The sequence below is a fragment of the Aethalodelphis obliquidens genome, unplaced genomic scaffold (genome assembly GCF_003676395.1).
Source record: "Aethalodelphis obliquidens isolate GAN/ISIS:26980383/991018 unplaced genomic scaffold, ASM367639v1 scaffold74, whole genome shotgun sequence".
NCBI lineage: Eukaryota > Metazoa > Chordata > Mammalia > Artiodactyla > Delphinidae > Aethalodelphis > Aethalodelphis obliquidens.
In genome coordinates, this window is record NW_020838018.1 from 8,113,491 (window position 1) to 8,127,230 (window position 13,740).

The window sequence follows — 13,740 nt, forward strand, 5'->3', positions numbered from 1 at the left end:
TCATCCCTTTAAAATAGAAAAGACAAACACTTAGCTTTTAAGCAGCCCGGAGTTCTTTTATCTGGGACCTATTCACGAGAAGGCTGGCGTTTATTCGAGAGGCCCATTTCCTATCAGAAAACTTAGGAGCAGGTCAGCAGACACTTTCCCAAGGCCCCCCCCCCCCCCCCCCCCCACCAGTCAGGAGCATCACTGAGAATGCAACTCTCCTCATTTCTACTCCTATCTGCTTCCCAATGGATTCTTTTTTTCTTCTTCTTCTTCTTTCTTTTGGCCATAGTAAGTGAAGTTTCCAGAAACCAAGACAAAACCCCCAAAATTGACACGTGCAGTCACACAGTCTGATTTCTTGGCTTTGTGGTCACTGGGAGGTCTGCGGTCAGGAAGATGCCGCAATTCTTACTATTTAACTGGAGAAAGGATTTCCCATTTTAGAAAGTATAACTGTACCATCTCCCTGTGTGTTTACAGGCAGATCAGCCAGGAACGCTATATAACGATGAAAACAAACACGAGTGTCTCCTCCTGAAAGATGGAATCTGCCGGCAGAGTCTGTCCTTGTAGCAAAGCTCCAGGAGAAGTGAAGACAGAGTCCTCATTAAAAGTAGAAAGGCCACATCCAAGGCTGTTCTTCCTGAGAGTAAAATTCTAAAGACGATCTGTCTTTTGCATCAGAAAATAAGCTAGAGAGAACCCAGCGGGTCTGGTGATGTGACATTAGGGAAACATCAAGGGTTAGATTTTTGCTGGAAAGGGATTGAGTACATGGCAGAGTTGTCCCGGTCTCTTCCTTTCCTAGAGTCAGGTGGTTAAAGAGATGAGAGGGGACCAGTGAAGATTTTCTATATTCTTAAACTCATTTTGTTTTCTTGGATCCACAGGCTTTTGGTTTCAACCCTCTGGAAGATTATTATGTCTCCAAGTCTGCAGTGGTGTTTGGGGGCTTTTATCTCTTCTTTTTCACAGAGAAGGTCTTGAAGATGCTTCTTAAGCAGAAAAATGAGGTGAGGCCTAATCGTTGGTAAAAGAAGTGCCTCTAGGGAGAGCATCCATCTCAGAACTGTGTCCGGTGGTGGTGTTACCTCAGTGCCAATCCAGTGAGCTTACCTGGATCCTCCCGCCATGGATTCAAACCCACAAACTATTTCAGGAGTAGATGTCTCACTTCACCTCGGGAGGGTGTTAGCAGTGGGTGAGGGCGAATCATTAGCCATTGCGAGGAGCAGCTGTAAATGTTCTTTGCTGTGCCTCCTGGCAGGGATGAGTGTTGGCCCTGAGGTCACTCCTCTGAGATCCGTCCCGTGGCAGCACCACGTGCCCTTCGATTCAGCTTTCTCCAACACCTTGCCCTAGGTTTCTGTCCTATTGCCTACTTGTGTTTTCTTGGATGGTGGGAGTGAGGTCTTCCCGGTGCTTGGAGCTCCTGCCGGGTGGGTGGTTTTGGTGAGTGTTGCACTGACCCGACCCCTCCCTGTGGTCCCTCCAGCATCATCACGGACACAGCCATTATGCCTCTGAGACGCTCCCTTCCCAGAAGGACCAGGAGGAGGGTGTGACGGAGAAGCTGCAGAACGGGGATCTGGACCACATGATTTCTCAGCGCTGCAGTGGCGAGCTGGATGGGAAGGCCCCTGTGATGGACGAGAAGGTCATCGTGGGCTCCCTCTCTGTCCAGGTCAGTGGGCCATCCACTGCTGGGGGGGGCAGGGGCCCTTAAGTGGTAATGGCCTTGATGACTCGGGCCTACCCTGAAGGTCCGTCGTCCACCCTTTGACAGGGGGGCTTTCTTGCAGGACCTGCAGGCCTCCCAGAGCGCCTGCTACTGGCTGAAAGGTGTCCGCTACTCTGACATCGGCACACTGGCCTGGATGATCACCCTGAGCGACGGCCTCCATAACTTCATCGATGGCCTTGCTATTGGTGCCTCCTTCACCGTGTCTGTCTTCCAAGGCATCAGCACCTCGGTGGCCATCCTCTGCGAGGAGTTCCCACACGAGCTAGGTAAGTGTGCTCACACCCCGCCCCCCAGCCCCTTCCGCTTGTGCCGACTCCTCCCCCCACTTCAGAACACACATTATGATTAATGAACACATTTTCTATGCTATGTGAAATCAAACCACTAATTCTCAACACCTGAGTTAATAATTGAAAATTAATCATCGGACAGGACTTCCCTGGCTTTCTAATGGTTAAGATTCCACGCTTCCACTGCAGGGGGCACGGGTTCGATCCCTGGTCAGGGAGCTAAGATCCCGCATGCTGCACAGCATGGCGAAAGAAAGAGAGAGAGAGGGAGGGAGGGAGGGAGGGAGGGAGGGAGGAAGGAAGGAAGAAAAGAAAATTGATCATTGGAAATGATGGCATTTTTTACTGGGATGGTTGTTTCCCCATAGTCCCATAACCTGTGGCTGTTTCCTCACCTCTACACTGGGCTTAATACTGGTACCTACCTCGTTGATTCATCGTAAAAAGCAAAAGGAAAAAATAGTGAAAAGGACTTACTGCGTGCCGTACGCTATTCTAAGTGCTCAATATAGGTTATCTCTTACATCCTATTAATCTTCCAAAGGCTGAGATGTATGTTAGAGGTCTGGTGGGTAGAAGAAATAGATGAACCAGGGGCTGGAAGGTCCTTGGTTTTATCAGAGGGAGAGTGTAAAAAGCCTAGACTTTTTGAAGGCTCAGACACTCAAGGTCATGTCCTGGCTTTGCCATTTATTGGCTTGTGACTGGGCAAATTACTATTTCTCTCGGTCTCAATTTTGTTTTCGAAAAATACCATTCATTACAGTTTTGAGGAAGGAAGCTCCTTCTGTTTCACCATCAATCAAAAGAGAAATGAGGGCTTCCCTGGTGGCGCAGTGGTTGAGAGTCCGCCTGCCGATGCAGGGGACACGGGTTCGTGCCCCGGTCCGGGAAGATCCCACATGCCGCGGAGTGGCTGGGCCCGTGAGCCATGGCCGCTGAGCCTGCGCGTCCGGAGCCTGTGCTCCGCAACGGGAGAGGCCACAACAGTGAGAGGCCCGCGGACTGCAAAAAGAAAAAAAAGAAAGAAAAGAGAGAAATGAGGCCATTGCTAGATGGTTTTCTCTTTTGAAAATCCTGTGCATTGTTTTCAGCCTCTAGGCTGGTTGTACGCTCCCAGCCTCACAGATGGAGACAGCTCCTCGGCGTGGTGGTGAAGGGGGCCCTGGTCTTGTCACCGTGATCTCCAGTCTGGGGCCATCTTGATTTTCACCCACACTCCATCCAGCGTTTAAGCATGTCCTCATCAAGCTGTGTGTCCCACGACCTAGTATGAATCTTCTGTCCACACCCTCCCCTCTTGTTGTCCCCACCATAGGAGACTTTGTCATCCTGCTCAATGCCGGCATGAGTATCCAGCAGGCTCTCTTCTTCAACTTCCTCTCTGCCTGCTGCTGTTACGTGGGCCTGGCCTTCGGCATCTTAGCTGGCAGCCACTTCTCTGCCAACTGGATCTTTGCCCTGGCTGGAGGAATGTTCTTGTATATTTCTCTGGCTGATATGGTAAGTCTTCCATAGTTTTAATGCCTTGTAGGCAAAACTGGATCGGGTTATGAAATTCGTTGGATTGGGAGGACAGCTAAGGGGCATTAGTTAGTTTTTTTGTTTTTAAAATTTATTTATTTATTTATTTATTTTTGGCTGCATTGGGTCTTTGTTGCTGTGCGCGGGCTTCTTGTTGCAGTGGCTTCTCTTGTTGTGGAGCACGGGCTCTAGGCACGCGGGCCCTAGAGTGTGGGGGCTCAGTAGTTGTGGCTCGTGGGCTCTAGGGCTCAGGCTCAGAGGTTGTGGCACACGGGCTTAGTTCCTCCATGGCATGTGGATCTTCCCGGACCAGGGATCGAACCTGTGTCCGCTGCATTGGCAGGTGGATTCTTAACCGCTGCGCCACCAATAATAACTTTATTGAGGAATCAAGTCACATGCCACACGATTTGTAAATAAAAGTGTACTGTTCAATGCCTTTTAAGGGGACATTAGATTTCAAAGGATGAAAGGCCTATGTTCCTTTAGCATATGTCCTTAAAGAAAATGATGTATCTCAACTCTGGGGTCCTTACTTTAAGTATTACAGAATAGAGACTTATAGATAAAGAATGGGGAAGGGAGGGAAGGAAGGGAGAGGAAATTACCCATAATTATTCTCCCCCAAAATAACAACACTTGGGTTTGTTTCTTTTTCATCTCAATGCATTGTGTTTGTTTTTAAATAACTCTAATCACATGGAGTACACAATTTTATGTCCTGGTTTCTTTTTTTTTTTTTTTTTTTTACTTACTACATCCTAGACATTTTTCATGTTGCATACTCTTTAAAAACATCCTTTTCTCATTATCAGTAGTATTTGGTGAGGGGATTTACCTTCTCCAGAACAAGAATTGCTGGTTCAGAAGGGATGCGTGGTTTGAGGTTTTAATATGTATCGCCAAATTGCTTTCTAAAAAGCTTACCCTCCTTTAATTTACATCATTAGTGGTGTCTGAAAGTGTACATCATACCCGCTAACGTTTGGTATAACCGTTTAAGTAGTTTTGCGTTTGCTAGTTTAATACCTGATTTGTTGCATCTTTATAACTAACAAGGTTGATTTCCTTCCTTGTTGGCATGACGGTTCTTTGGCAGGTTTGCATGAATTATTTTCCGTATCCTCGGAAAGCAGTTTTTTGGTTTTGTTTAATATTTATTTATTTATTTGGTCATGCTGGGTCTTAAGTTGCAGCAAGCGGGCTCCTTAGTTGTGACATGTGGGATCTAGTTCCCTGACCAGGGAACGAACCTGGGCCCCCTGCACTGGGAGCACAGAGTCTTAACCACTGCGCCAGCAGAGCAGTCCCGGAAAGTAGTATTTTTGATGAGATGATGAGAGCACTGACCACCATGGTCCATCCTCAGCCCATGGAAACATCTTAGATTCTCTCCTCCGGTGGGTGGCCCTCCCTGGGGTTAGGGTATTTTTGTCACCTGCCTTGCTGGCCAGCAGCAAGAGGCCTTGAGTCACGGCAATGCTTAGTTCCATTCTCTGGCCCCTTACATGGTTGCTGCGTTTCCCAAACAAGCGACAACATTCTGATAGCAAAAAGACCTTTTGATGTGTTTTTAAAGGTCACAGTAATTTTTAGCAGAGTGGTTATTTTTAGTCCGCATCTAAACACATCCAGGGTTACATGCACGTGTCGTACTTTGTTTCACTTCCATAGCTGTAAAGTAGTGGTAACCACCTTGGAGAAAGGCTCTAACGTTTAAGTTCTAGAAGTTAGTGCTGTTGATTTTCTTTGTAAACCAATCGTATATTATATATTTTAATTATAACTATTATAATCATATATTTATACTAATGATTGTGGTGGCCTTATAATGCAAAAATATAATAGTAGTAAATGTTGTAATAATTGTTAGGTAATATACATATGACTGAATTGTCCTGCACTTAAAGGTTAAGAAAGGAACTGCAGCTCTCGTGTTTTTTTCTTCTTCCCCAGTTCCCTGAGATGAACGAGGTCTGCCAAGAGGATGAAAGGAACGGCAGTGTCTTGATCCCCTTTGTCATCCAGAACGTGGGCCTCTTGACTGGTTTCAGCATCATGCTGGTCCTCACTATGTATTCGGGACAGATCCAGATCGGGTAGGGCCCTGCCAGGAGCCGGCGGGGTTGGCAGTCGGGCCCTTGGCCGCTGATCCCTGGCCCGAGGACTCCTCATCCAGGAAGCACCTCGGAAGAGGCAGTTCTATTAAAAACTGTGACATGGAGACTGTATCCCTGCATTCAAATGTTAGCTGTTTTTAAAATGCTGTATCCTAGGAATAAGCTGCCCTGGTAACCAGCCTCTAGGTAGTGCCTCTCCCCCTTTCCTCTTCTTTCTCAGAGTGATTCTGGAACTGAATGCAGCTTAAAAGACAAGACTAACTTTTTTCTCTGGTTGCCCTGGCCTCTTTCTCTTCCAACCAGCACTGAGACCTTTTGAATCCTTTGCCCGACAATGCAAAAAGATAGCCAGGGCTCACAACTTGGCTAGAAATATCAGGAGGTGAATCTATAGTTTGGGGCCCACAAATCTAAATGTGTTTCCTCGGCCTCAAGGTGACCCATTTTTAAGCGAATCCGCCTATTTTTACAGAAAAGGTATAGAAGACAGGAATCCCTCTTATTCTTTCAAAATCTGTTCAGTTGCCTATTCTTTCAAAGAGAACTGAAAGCTGGAAACAGATGAGAAGGGCGGGAGGGAGAGGCAAGGATCACCCTGAGATGGGGGTGTGTGTCTTGTCAGGATGGTTACCTGTTCCCTCTGGGATGCTTGGCACCGGTTCTGCACCTGGTGTTTCGTGGCCGTCCAGGTGAGCCAGCAGGTAGGTTCTGTTGCCTGAACCTCCCCTCCTTTTGGATGAACACTGGCAGACTGGAGGGCAGAGAAGAGAGACCTGTGAGAAATCCGTTGGCTTTGCTGTGATTTCCACCCCCATCTCCTGGGAGACTCCCTGACACTGGCAGACTGGAGGGCAGAGAAGAGAGACCTGTGAGAAATCCGTTGGCTTTGCTGTGATTTCCACCCCCATCTCCTGGGAGACTCCCTGGAAGCACATTCTAAGCACATTGACGGTGCCCATGTCAGAGGGCAGACTGCACAGATTTACCTCCCTGGTCAACAGTTGTGCTGACAGGTGGCAAGCTGACCTACAGAATTGGAGTGCAGCTTGTGGTCTTCTTGACAAGGGTAATCAGAAACGGAATCAGCGCAGGCAACATTTAGGGTTTACTGATTCCATAAGTAACAGTGATAGAACTCTGAGATGGAAGATCCAGAGCTTGGATGGGGGCATCCCTGGGGTTTGCAGAATAGAGGACCCATGGGTTCTGCTGCACCATCTGGGGTTCCCCCTTTCTCCCTCACCCCAAACAAGCAAGGGCGAATCCTGTATTGAACTGAATAGGAATTGCTCTAACTCTCTTCAGAAAAACGGATTGATAGACTTGTGTGTGAGACCGTAGGCCAGCCGCCGGCCCTGTGGAGCCCTCTCCTCAGAGCTCTGGCTTCGAGGGGAGCTAATCTCCAGGTTCACTAGGTGAATTGCTTTATTATTATCATATTGATAATGTGAGATTCTTTAGCCACTCTGGGGAGCCGACCTCTCCAGAAGCCTTCCTCAGTGGTGCCCACAGTCGCAGCCCAGGGGCTGTGTTCGCAAACCGACTTGCGCATGTGGCTGACGAGTCCTGGTCCGTCACCACCACCCGTTAGTTTTTCCGTTCGGACAGGAAAACTTTCCATTCTACGGTAGTTAAAAGCAGCATCTACTCTGGCTTTTTTCCCCTCCCCGCCTCCCCCCACCCCTTGGGAAACATCCATCAAACCAGGACTATTCTTGAAAAGAACATGAGTGGGAAAACCGCCGGTGATGCTTTATACATTTTTCTCATCTTGCCTATTGACTTTGATAGATTTGAGAATGGGCAGAAGAAGGAGGAAAACTCAGTTCTCACGATTCTAGGTGAACTATCAGGACAGACTCCTGGTAGGATTATGGTCCAGATTTTACCAAAGAACCAATTCCTTGAATGTTGGGATCTAACTTTTTATATTGTCATTATTATTGTCATTGTTACTGTTTTAAAACGATTCTTTGTCTTTTCTGTTTGATTTCCCTCAAACTGCTTTCAGGAGCTAGCAGGAAATAACTCAAACCTTAGGACTTCAGAAGATTTTGCTTCCCTTAATTCACATGGATGTATTAAATTTATAATTTTAGCATCCCCTATAGATCTGTCATTCATTACAAATATTCTTGGAGTAGAATCCTAAGTAAGAGTTAGTGGGTTTCTAGTTTTAGGAGAAGAGCTCAAAAATGTAACCTTGAGCAAATTAAAAACTAAAATATGAAGTAGCAGGGTGCCTTCCCTTCTCATGCACACCTATATTAAGAGCTAACTTTCCTTTCACAGACAGCTGCCTCAAAGGGAAATTCTCTTCAAACTAATTGGTCCAGAGGCCACTCCTAGTTTGAGCTTAGGGGTGGAGACACTGAAATCGTGCAACTGATTATGTGTTGCCATTGGCAACAGATTTTCCTCAATTGAAAATGTGGCCATTTCTTTTTGAAGTGTTGGATTTGCTGTTTTAAGCATTTGTACATATTAGAAGTCTGAGGAGCATCGAGTTCTGAGGACCTTTTTCACCTCTGGCATTAGCATCTTCACCCTCCCTTTCCCTGCGTGGACCGGCTCCCATTAAGGATAACAAGGAAAGTATGTGTCACGTGCAGGAGCAGTGACCCAGGAGCAGGGGTTCTGCTGCTTCTCACCCTCACCCTGGCTTGCAGGTTGCCTTCTGTCCTTGCCCAAAGGTTTTTTGTGTCTAGTGTCAACTTAGGTTTTTCCTTCATTGGTCCTTCACCCTGGGTTTTAAAAAGAAGGCTTCTCTGTTCGAGTATCCTAAGACCTGTTTTTAGTAAGTCCTCTTCCACATGGTAATGTGGAGATGGTAATATGGTAATATGTTGGAAATCTGCTTAAAAAACGAAAAGTTGGGCTTCCCTGGTGGTGCAGTGGTTGGGAGTCCGCCTGCCGATGCAGGGGGCACCGGTTCGTGCCCCGGACCGGGAGGATCCCGCGTGCCGTGGAGCGGCTGGGCCCGTGAGCCATGGCCGCTGAGCCTGCGCGTCCGGAGCCTGTGCTCTGCAACAGGAGAGGCCACAACAGTGAGAAGCCTGCGTACCGCAAAAAAAAAAAAACAAAAACGAAAAGTTGTCTGATTTTTGCAAAAGAGAGAGGTTAGATTTTTATTATTCATATTTCCTTTTACAGTTCTGCAATTCCATCACAGTATTTTTTAAATAACTCAGGTGTTATGAGGATAAATTAGAAAAAAAATAACTTAAGTTATGTGGACTGTAAATGTTTTTATTTGTAAGATTCTATAAATAAAGCTATATTCTGTAACTGTTGAATCGCAAGTGTCATCTTTGGCAATAACGTGGGTGTAATGAAGACTGTTGAACACAAGATGGGGGTGGTGTCTTGCTAACTTATAAAGCTTCATTTTACTGGTCCAGCTTACATTTGGAGAGGGGTTTTCGAAGGAACCTCAGATAGCATAACATACTCACTTTAAATGATTAACTTATCTTTTAATGGGACCCATGACTTCATCAGTGATGGAAGAACTGTGGTGTTTCCTAAGAAGAGCTTTCTGTCACACTGTTTTCACTTGTATAAATCCATGATTTGAAACTTGGAGAATACACTTGGTTCATTTAAACCACATCTCCTGTATGTCTTACAGGGAAACGTTCTGTCCTGAGACTTAAAATAAAATTCTAAACCTGTTCTTATTCCAATTCATTCAAAGGGCCAGGGATCTGTTGTTTATCTTCGACCACAAAAACGAGCAGTGGGGTAAAAGAATTGATGCCATTTTATTAATACATACATTAGAGATTCCCAAATGCCTGTTGCTCAGTCCTCCCATTTTTTAAAAACTCAAGAATAATATATTAAGTGGCTCCTGTTGGTATTTTAAATTTCATTAAGTAGCTACTATATTGGACTAATGTCTGCTACAGCTGTTCAAAATGATAGTCACTCTGTCCTTCGGCTTGTGCCACCTCTGGAGAGCCTACCCAGGCTGGGATTAGTGCCTCCCTGTTCACACCTCAGTTACTGGACTTGCACTGTAATCTCTCTTGTTCTTTATAAACTGAGTTCCTTCTGGGTAGAGGCTATATACCTGGTTTATTTCTGTGATACCAGCACCTGCCACACAGAAGGAATGAATGAAAAGACGAAATGAAATGCCTGCAAGTTCTGTGTTGATGGATGGGCTCCTTTTCCACTGGCAGCAAGTTCCTGTTGTGTTTTCCTGTCTTTGGTGCTGGTTTTGCTAACGCCTTGTTTCCTGGTCCTCCTTTATTTAGAAACAGAAATTTGAGAGGTGAATTTGTGGCCAGTATAGAATAGAGCTAAGCAGAGTAAACAGGTCACTAAGAAGATTAAAACTTTGATCTCAGCCATCTCTTTGTGATACTGCTAACCAGCTAAGCCATTCAGGACAGTTTTGGTAGAAGGTGAATGCCCTTCTCCTATCAAGTTGCTTCTGCACACTCTTCTTTACCATTCAGTGATGCTGAGATCTGATTTGAGCAAAATCCATTTCGAGAAATAATGAAGACACCAAACGTGGACACAGGGTTTTTGATTTGTGGGAAAACAAAATGCTCATCTATTTTAAAGATATTTGTACTCTTAATGATCTAGTGAGATACATGTGGACTTCTCAAGGATGATAGGTTTGAATCCCAGCAGAAGTGAATCCTTTTCATCCTTCTGAAATAAACTGAATTATAGTCCATTTAAATATTTTTTAAAAATAGTGGTTGGAAAAGAGCCATAGGTCCTTATCATCTCACAGCTAAGTGTGTTTAGATCTGTCAGCCAAAAAAATATTTTTCTTTTCAACATCACAATTCTTGCCAGATGTTTCTTCAAGGTTTATTTTAAATGAAGGAAGGGAGTTAGACTACCCTTTCTGTATAACAGCAATCTTTGACCCTAGCAGTGGATGGGATCCCGAAACAGTGGCATCAGTTATAATTGAGGAATAACCTAAAAGTGTTCTAATTCTGGAAATCAGAAGCCAAGAAGTAGTTCTTTCTTCCATGAGGCTCTGGATTTCTTTTTTTTTTTTTCTCCATCTGTGGTTTGCTTCTCTATTGAGGTTGCCTAAGAATGAACTTAGGCAATAATCCACAGGTTGTCATAAATACACATATGTAATAGAAAACCATCAGGAAATTCCTAGCAGAGGCCCCTGGAAAGAAATTTTTTGATGAGGTAATTCTAAATGTGAAATGTGCTCTTAAAATACACGTCGTCCTACATTTGGCTTTTTGTGTGAACTCATTTCGTAAGAGAGATGGGGTATTGCTGTCTTTGTGTGAAGGGTGGCGAACAGATCATCAGAGGGCCTTTTGCCCTGGAGTACGAGGCTGTTCCGCCCCAGGCTGGGGGAGTGGGGAGCAGATTGAGGGGACGGGGGAGGTGTGTAAAAAGGGTAGGGGGAAGCTTTGCAGACATCATTGAGACCACAGTCTAGGCCCACCCAGTTAAAAGCAAAAAACGAGGGCTTCCCTGGTGGCGCAGTGGTTGAGAGTCCACCTACCGATGCAGGGGACGCGGGTTCGTGCCCCGGTCTGGGAAGATCCCACATGCCGCGGAGCGGCTAGGCCCGTGAGCCATAGCCGCTGAGCCTGCGCGTCCGGAGCCTGTGCTCCGCAACGGGAGAGGCCACAACAGTGAGAGGCCCCGCGTACTGCAAAAAAAAAAAAAAAAAGTAAAAGTGAGAAACGAGTAAATAAAGAGCAACCCTGGGGTTGGGAGATGGGGAAGAGGAAGGCACCAGGGCACCCATGCCGACAACCGACGTTCAGGGTTGCCAGATTCTGGCCAGAGCCTCTTGTCCAGTCACCCCTAGGTACATCCCTGCGTGAGCTAGGCCGGGCCTCCATGCAGCTACAGGTGTAGCATAGGCCTCATCTGCTTCAATTATTAAGAAAAGGGTACATTGGCCTAAAGTAAAGAACGTCCATGTTAAAAGTAAAGATTAGATGTCTCCCTTCCCGGGATGCCAATGCTGATACTCTTTCAATGATAAGACTCCTTTCCCTGATGCCAAGGTCACACTGACTCGCTGTGTAGTGCTGATCTTTTTTTTAACCTTGAAGGAATGTATCCCTGACTTGTTTAATGTTCTTTGTTCTGACAACATATAAAACTGCTGAAAACCATGCTTCTCTGGAGCAGTTCCTCAGAGTTATCTGAGATGCTTTCTTGAAGCTGTAGTCCTCAGTTTGGCTCAAAAGAACTCTTCTATTCCTATTATAGATTGTTAATTGATTATTTTCGTTGACACCAGCATAGGCCGCCACCACGACGAGGTCATCGGAGGTCAGTGCCAGGCTCCATGGGTGCTACGATGGCTCTGCAGACTTGATATGAGGACAGGAGGGGCCCAGAGCCATGCAACGCCTGGGTGCCACGCTGCCCTGGTCAGCCACAAGGATGCTGCTGCTGGAATCCACAGCTACTCCTGTGGGGGCGTTGAACTGCCCGTTGCCCTCCTGTGGGAGCCAGACCTGAAGAGGAACTCTGCCAGCCCTGTCCACCTTCATGGAATGGTTATGGAAATCTATTGCTACAATCCCATTCTTGTTCACAAGATGGGGCCCTGCAAAGTGTTGGTCAGTGGCCTCATGGCCCCCCAAATGGCCAACCAGCTTGCCACTGGGCCAGAAGTTAAAGATGCAGCAACTTCTCAAACACAATGATATGTCCATTCACTTCTATGGCTACTCCCTTGGGGCCTGTGAGGCAACCAGCTCCAATCTTGGTCTTGAACTTGCCCTCAGAAGAAAAGATGCTGACCCAATGGTTGTCATAGTCTGCCTTGAAAATGTCTCCATTGGTGTCCACTGCCACACCTGTGGGCACTGCAGCTGCCCAGGGGAGGCCCTCGAACCCCATAGTGGAACTTGAACTGGTCCTCATTGGAGAAATCCTGGTACCATGGTTATCGCTGCCTGCACCTAGCTGTGGACACACCCTGTAAGTGGATGGATTCATGCTTCTCCCTTCCAGGCTGTCCTTCCTTCTGCTGCCCTTGCTGTGCGTGCAGCTGGGCCTCTGCAGGCGGTGGGGATTGGGTGCTGGGCTTCACATTGTCCAGGGAAGGTGGCAGGTCCCTAGATGCCAGGCAGACACGCTGCTAGGCTAACATTTTTATATGCACCAAAATCTAAGAATGACACCCAGACCGGTTAAAAGGAAATTCCTTCCAAAACACGACGTTAACCTCGTGGGTTTTAAGGAAAAGAAAACAACTAATTCAATAAAGGACACATTTTTTTCTTCCTTAAAATAGAAGATTAGGTTTTTAATTATAGATGCTCATAAGGAAGGAAAAAAGTCTCTTTGATCTACTGTATCCTCCCAGAATAGGAAATTCTTTCAAGTGACGTGTTCCCTTTAAGTTCTCGAGATTAATGAAGCAAGCTCTTTTGAAGCTGGTGTCTGGTTGTATCCTACAGGCATGCCCTCCCCTTTTTTTTTATTGGAGTATAGTCGATTTACAATGTTGGGTTAGTTTCTGCTGTACAGCAAAGTGAATCAGCTGTACATATATCCATTCTCTTTTAGATTCCCATATAGGTCATTACACAGGCATGGCCCTTGAGACGAAATATCCTTGCTGCCAAATTCACATGGTTTAAATATTTTGTGGTAATTCTCCAAATACTATAGATTCCCCCCATCCCATTTCTGCTGGAAACTGCATGAGCAGGAGAAAGAGATTAAATTTAGATTTTTCTTTTCTGGGAAAACTAACTTTTAAAAAAATTAGATTAAATTGATTTTTCAGGATAGATGGTTCAGTTGTGTATGCTAACTAGAAGGGTAGGTAAAAGCTAAACATTAGAGATCTCAACATTATTTTCATTCGGTTTTAAGGTGTGTTAAATTTATTCCTGCAAAGCTATTTCCCCAATTATGCTCTACTTAGCTTAATAGAAAACTCTTGCATTCCTTTGTTCATACATTAAATTTTTGCTTGAAAACTGCCTTGATCTAGCTGATGATAAAATTTTTTTCATTGAAAATTTTAATGCAGGCTTATAAGCTAGTTTAAATAAGAAAGCCCTTAGAAAAGTGTTTAACTTTGATGTTTTTG

The 13,740-nt window shown here is 45.6% G+C and overlaps 1 protein-coding gene and 1 pseudogene across 1 annotated transcript in view; one reads left to right on the forward strand and one right to left on the reverse strand.

Annotated features, from left to right (window-relative positions):
• Positions 1-5,773, forward strand: part of SLC39A14 (solute carrier family 39 member 14) — a 44,621-nt gene extending 38,848 nt beyond the window's left edge. Inside the window, exons 5-9 of the mRNA XM_027091964.1 lie at positions 882-1,004; positions 1,487-1,675; positions 1,794-2,001; positions 3,344-3,528; positions 5,506-5,773. Coding sequence (XP_026947765.1) covers positions 882-1,004; positions 1,487-1,675; positions 1,794-2,001; positions 3,344-3,528; positions 5,506-5,652 — 852 coding nt within the window. The 3' untranslated portion in view covers positions 5,653-5,773. The remainder of the gene's footprint in view (positions 1-881; positions 1,005-1,486; positions 1,676-1,793; positions 2,002-3,343; positions 3,529-5,505) is intronic.
• Positions 5,774-11,983: 6,210 nt separating this feature from the next.
• LOC113612281 (tripartite motif-containing protein 3 pseudogene) lies at positions 11,984-12,635 on the reverse strand (annotated as a pseudogene).
• Positions 12,636-13,740: the final 1,105 nt, after the last annotated feature.